General features: G+C 42.9%; 1 protein-coding gene across 1 annotated transcript; it reads right to left on the reverse strand.

The window, feature by feature from the left end:
* Positions 1 to 210: 210 nt before the first annotated feature.
* Positions 211 to 2,468, reverse strand: LOC106456401 (chromatin modification-related protein EAF7-like). The gene is made up of 2 exons (XM_013914077.1): positions 301 to 2,468; positions 211 to 223 (listed from the first exon to the last, which is right to left on the reverse strand). Exons 1-2 carry the CDS (start codon positions 2,382 to 2,384, stop codon positions 211 to 213), a joined length of 2,097 nt encoding a protein of 698 aa, XP_013769531.1. The 5' UTR covers positions 2,385 to 2,468.
* Positions 2,469 to 5,768: the final 3,300 nt, after the last annotated feature.

Below are 5,768 nucleotides of genomic sequence, written 5' to 3' on the forward strand. Positions count from 1 at the left end.
TGATTAGAATTAGACACATGCAAGGGATTTTCATCAGATGTCTCATTTTGTTTAGCTTTTTCTGTGTAGCTAGCTGTTGGACTTTCTTTTGATTCAGGCTCTTGGACAGGTTTTTGTTTTGTAGGGATGATCTGCGTGATTTTAGACTTTTGGTTGGGGGGTGTTTTCGTTAGATCAGGTGTGGTCTTCTTTCCAGATATGGAATCTTGATTAAAATAAGACACTTGCGTTGGATTTTCATCAGATGTCCCACTGTAGCCAGGTTTTTGGTCAGTTGTTGTTTTTTCTCCACCTTTTGACCATTTTTCTATTTTTTGATTTTGGTCCGGCTTCTCAGTTTTTGGATTATGGACTATTCCCTTCTCGGATTTCGGTTCAATCTCGGTTTGATTAGTAGCAGTAACTTGATCAGGATATTCATCAGATCCGGCGGTGTTTGCATTCTGAGGTCTGTGATGTGGTGGAGGTGTCCAAATAGGAGTCACAGTCTTTTCATTAGGTTTTGACTTTTGAGTAGGTAACTTGTTTTGATCAGATGTATAATTTTGGCCATATTTAGGTATAGAATCGTTATTCAAATTTTGATCAGTGGGTAAAATATGAGGGGGAATTCTTTGCTTAGGTTTTGAAGTTTCGACTCCTTTTGGGTCTTTGCCAGGTTGAGGTTTAGGTCTTTGGTCGATTCTGGGTTTGTGGTGAAAAGGATGCTTCTTTTGGTTGTATTTTGGTCTTTTGCCAGGCTTTGGTCCTTGGCCTGGCAGAGGTTTTGCTCCAATCTTAGTATTTGAGCTGATGTTCTTTTTAGCTGTCCAGCGGCTGTCATCTATAGCTCCTACAGTTGAATCCTGATGATGAGCTGTGGTGACTGTAGTTGTCATAGTTGAACTAATGTGACTGTGGAGGCCTGACCTGGATGTAGTAGTTTGATTGGTTATGTGTTGTCCACTCCCTGTGCTCATTGTAGTTTCTGTGTGAGTATTTGCATCAGCTTTTGGAGGCTTAGAAATCCCAGCTGCTACAAGGCCTGTGTTTTGGGTTGTTATCTCGTGACTGACATCTGTGATATAATGCAAGGTGGAGCTGGGCATTGGGGGAGATGGAATAGATGACGTAGCTTCATTCGAGTCCACAGAGTCTAGCCCTAGAGCTATATTAATTGTAGAGTGAGGAGTTGGGCTGATTGAAACAAAGTCTGTCCTTTTAGTTGCTTCGCTGGATGGTAATTCTCTATCGTCTCCCTCTCCACTCTCTGTCTCTTCGTCTTCTGTTTTGATCTCCTTTCCCGTCTCTCTGCCCTCGCCCCCCTCTTTTATAGTCTTTTCTTTTTCAGTGTGCCTGATGCTTTCGGTCTGTTTTCGTTCCTCATTATTTTGCTCTACTTTTACTCTCTTTTCCATTTCCTTTTTCTTCTCCTCCCTGCTCTGCTCTTGCTCCTGATTTGTATTCTCATCATGGTTCTCTGACATCTTTATCCTATCACTGGCTGCAGTTTGGGTCTCTGTTTCCTCTGTTTTATCTTGCCACACGTGATGATCACTTTCTTCAGTTTTATCTATATTAGTGAAAGTCTTTCTTTCTTTTCCATGCTCCAGATTATTCTCTTGATATCCCTTTGAATTCTCTTCTCCGGCAGTGTCTTTATTTCTGTCTCTCTCCCCCTGCCTATTGTTTTTGTCAGCAACCTTTTCTCCTACTGTTCCCTCATTTACACCACCAGTTGTTACCTTTGTTGGAACCACTTTGTCCTTTCCTTTCCCTCTGTCTGATTGAGTTGTTCCGTCAGTTTCCAGCACCTCTGTCAGAGTTTCTCCTTCCTCATTTTCTTTTATGAGTCCTCCATTGCTCTCTCTTTCTGTCTCCCATTTCTTTCTTTCTTTCTCTTCCAGAGTGCCTGTTTTTTCCGAGTCTCCATCTCCTTCCATAACACTGACTGTGCTGCACTCTTGTTTAAAACCATTCTCTTGAAGTCTCTCATTCACCCAGTTTCTGTCATCCTCACGTCTATCCGTCTCCTCACTCAGCGTCTCACGCTCATTCTCTCTGTGCCTTCCACACTCTCTCTCAGTTTGGCTTACTGTACAGTCTGCGCAGATCTCCCGCAGTTCATCCACACTGTCCTTCAGCTTCTGCAGGTCCTCCACGATCTTCTCCAGCTCTTTGAGCTGCTGTGGCAGGTGAATCCTCAGCAGTGGCAAAGTGAGTAAGTAAGGGCACGTGTTCTCATGCTGCACCTGTCTGCACTGCCCCTCAGGCGTCAGTGTTACAGTGCAGGGGCCAAATCCTTTATCCACAAGGAGTATTCCTTCATCAGAGTCTGCTGTGATCCAAGAAAGACTTGAGAAGGCCAGCAGGGTCCCACATACGCACAGGGCTGTTAACCTCATTGCAGCCTGAGAGCAAAGAGTGAAGGGAGAGGAGGGAGAGAGTGTAAAAACACCCACCTCAGTTTGTGAGAAGCGCAGCGAGAGCAAGAGAAGGAGGAAAGGTGGGAGGGAGAAGAGGAGGGAGTGGGAAATGATGGAGCTGTGCAGTGAAAAGTGAATCTGTGAGATATCTGAGAAAAATGAAGGAAGGAAGGAAGAAAGAGGGGAAAATAAAACAGAAAAGTGTGAGTAGGTACGTTTTTATGATAGTGAATGATATGGATGAAGCGTGAGGAAATCCGAAGATATTTCTGCCTCATAATATAAGCAGAATTAACTGCAGCAGTTAGTAACCACTTGGGAGACATTATAAAATACGGAAACTTTAGAAAGCACATGTCTTAACAATTTATTGGATTACAATTGATTCTAATTCCACTCACATCAGTTAATGAAGAACATTTGCAACACATTCTCCCTCTATGCTGTAATGATAAATGTATCACGGACTCGAATATGCATGTGTGTCGCAGTTGCTTTGGCAAGAGCGTCCCGAGCTTCCTGACAATGCGTACACAAACATGTGAATGGCACATGTAACATTTGAAGCAAAAAAGCTGCTGCTGGACTGAAGCCAAGAGGCTGTTATTCAGATTTGAATGGGCATGCTTCATTTTACTGTAAACTGTGAGGCTTAGTTCAGCTCATGATTAATGGTGGGCAGGAATGTCTGATTTATCTAAGAAGACCATTTGATTAAAACACAGTTCCAGAAGAGATAAATATCTCGTGTACTATTGACTTTATTCGGACAGTTCTAATCCCCAACAAGTGTCAGGGATCGTGAGGCAATCTCTGGGTGGAGAGGTTGATCTGACTATGTACAGACTGTTCATCTGTATTTGGGGTCTTGGCTAATTCGTTTTGTCTACATATAGTCAGAAAACAGGAAAGAGAGAAAACCGAGTCACATGAGCTAAATGAGGCATCTGCTTCACAGGGAGTTTGGATAATGAGGCTTTACTTTCTCGGACCACGGGTGTAAATGTCAGTCCCACAACAGGATATGAGATATGAGTGATAGCATGCAATGCCAGTGTTTGATGTTTCAGAAATGTGTCTGTTTTTAATGTTTGTTAGACCACTAAAATGATCTTACTTATCGACCGAGACACGATCTCTGCGCACTTTTTTGTCTGTGTCTATTTGACCAGCTGAGAGATTTCTCAGCTGTCCTTTAATAATGACAAAGGAAACCATTTGTTTAGTGAGAGCACCGTGGGAAGCCTCAGGTTAGAAATGAAAAACGATTGAAGTAGAAGGCTGGATGCGGCACATCGCCGGTCTGCGAGGTCACGAACGCATCTGGAGAAACTGCATCGTCTAAGAGCGTAACAGCTTTAAATCCTGCGGTTGGTCTCAGAGAGGAGTATTTTAAAATGTTTTGGCTATTGTAATCTGTGTAACCCTTCTCTGTCTAACTTTAAATTTCAAGTTGGATGGTTCTCCTCCTCCTCCTTCTCCTGCTGTGCTAATGCAGCTATGAGCTCATTTGACGTTTGACAACTGTTGGCAGGATAAAAGCCAGGAATAAGTGTCCTTTCACCTTTCACAGGCACTTCAGTACTTCAACACTTACACTGGGAAATGGTGTGAGATAAATGTTTACGCTCTCTTAGCATTAGGCTGTATTGATTTATTATCACAGGGCTGCATCTTTTACAGAGCGGCCAACCCTAAATCTCAGACATTTACTGCTTAACCGCAACAAAGTAGCCTGACGCACGGGCCGCACGATGAAATGAGAACGATTGGAGTTTTTAGAGCAGTCGATCGACATGTAAAGGCTAGATTCATTTGAATGAATTCATTTTGTTTCTTTGACAGCTCCAGATCCCAGTCAGCAGCTCCATTGTTCCCGATAATAACCTCACTCCTGCTTTATCCATTTATGGACTGCAGCTTTTTTCTCTTCATGGTGCCCTTTTGGGATACAGTGTTTTGAATTCCCTCGGAGAGTTGGCTCGGCCCACTCTCTGTCCCTGATCATGTAAACACTGTGCTTTTGTTTTTTTTTTTCCATAGGGACTAGAACAAACATCTGACCATCAATCCGGGCTCTGCTGCCTGAGCGTCCTGGCAGACCACTTCATCTCCATCCACTTCGGGCAAAGGAGCCAGTGCCGTCGTTTGCGTCTGTTATGTGCATAAGTGTCTCATTTCCAGCTGCACTGGAGTGAACCCAACAACTGTCGTAGTGCAGCGCCAGCCTCCTGTAACACCACACTCAGTCTGCCTGCCTGAAGGTATAACCCTACCTGCGTTATTCCACCGTCTCTCGGCTCGCATGCCAAGAATAAATAAATATTCAGCTCTGTGATGCAGTACCTGGCCTAATCATGTGAATGGGCCCAAATGTAAAGTCTCCTTCATCCCTCTCTGTTATAAAAATGCGCCTACAGTCATATTCACATGATTTGCCTGGATCTTTAATTCTGCAGTAACGGATGCAATCCTTTGCCATGTGTGAGAATGTTTTTCATTGAACACTGATAGTGACTCTTAAAAGTGAGACAATCAATTGTCCCTCACATCTGGGCTGAATTTCCTGCAGCTAGCCAACACCAGATAACATCAGGTCAATTAGTTTCTAATCCAAAATCCTGGAATTTGTTAAGAAATTGTTTAAAACTTATATTTAATAATCCTCGTCCTGATAAAGGATATGGAAAACGGGCTTAACATGGGAACAGCTTATCTGCTGTTGTCACTGCCTGCCCACCAGGAGCCGACATTTCTGAGACCCTGGCATGCACATCGAATAAAGAGGTATTTTTCCATTGCAGGAGAGGTGCTTTTTCTTTTAAAAACGTGTGAAGCGTGTGTTGTAGTAAAGGTTCTACAGAGACGTAGCCGTTCGGTTTTCCATCATAACCTGATGTTCATACTGAATAGATTTGTGCTGCATACTGTAAATGTCCCAGCTGCACTTAATAGAAACCATGCATCATACACAGACAATAGCCTAGAGATAAACTCACATAAAGGTGTGCCTGAACGCACCGCAGAAACCCCTTATTTACTAAACCTTCTTCTTCTCAGCACCACTTCCACAGTCATATTTTTAGAGACTGCTAAACATTATGACATTAGTCAGGTGTTGCCATATAATACTTCACTGCACGTGAAAAGGCAAAGTATGGCTGCCTGACAATGTTAAAACAATAAAACTGTTTATTATTCCAGCGTGCCACGAGTAAGAGTGCAGAAAACCAAACTGTGAGAGCTGGTCTTTATTTTCAGAATTTGAGCTACTCCAAGTTTAATGTTTAAAACGATAATAAAGTCACTGAAGATGCCAAATGTGGGGAAATAAAAAGTTGAGCTATTTCCCTCCCAGTTGGA

The sequence above is a fragment of the Pundamilia nyererei genome, unplaced genomic scaffold (assembly GCF_000239375.1).
Source record: "Pundamilia nyererei isolate P.nyererei 1_Seehausen unplaced genomic scaffold, PunNye1.0 scaffold00170, whole genome shotgun sequence".
Classification (NCBI taxonomy): domain Eukaryota; kingdom Metazoa; phylum Chordata; class Actinopteri; order Cichliformes; family Cichlidae; genus Pundamilia; species Pundamilia nyererei.

Coding starts and splice junctions, on each gene's coding strand:
- LOC106456401 (XM_013914077.1), bottom strand. CDS start 2,384: ATGAGGTTAACAGCCCTGTGCGTATGTGGGACCCTGCTGGCCTTCTCA.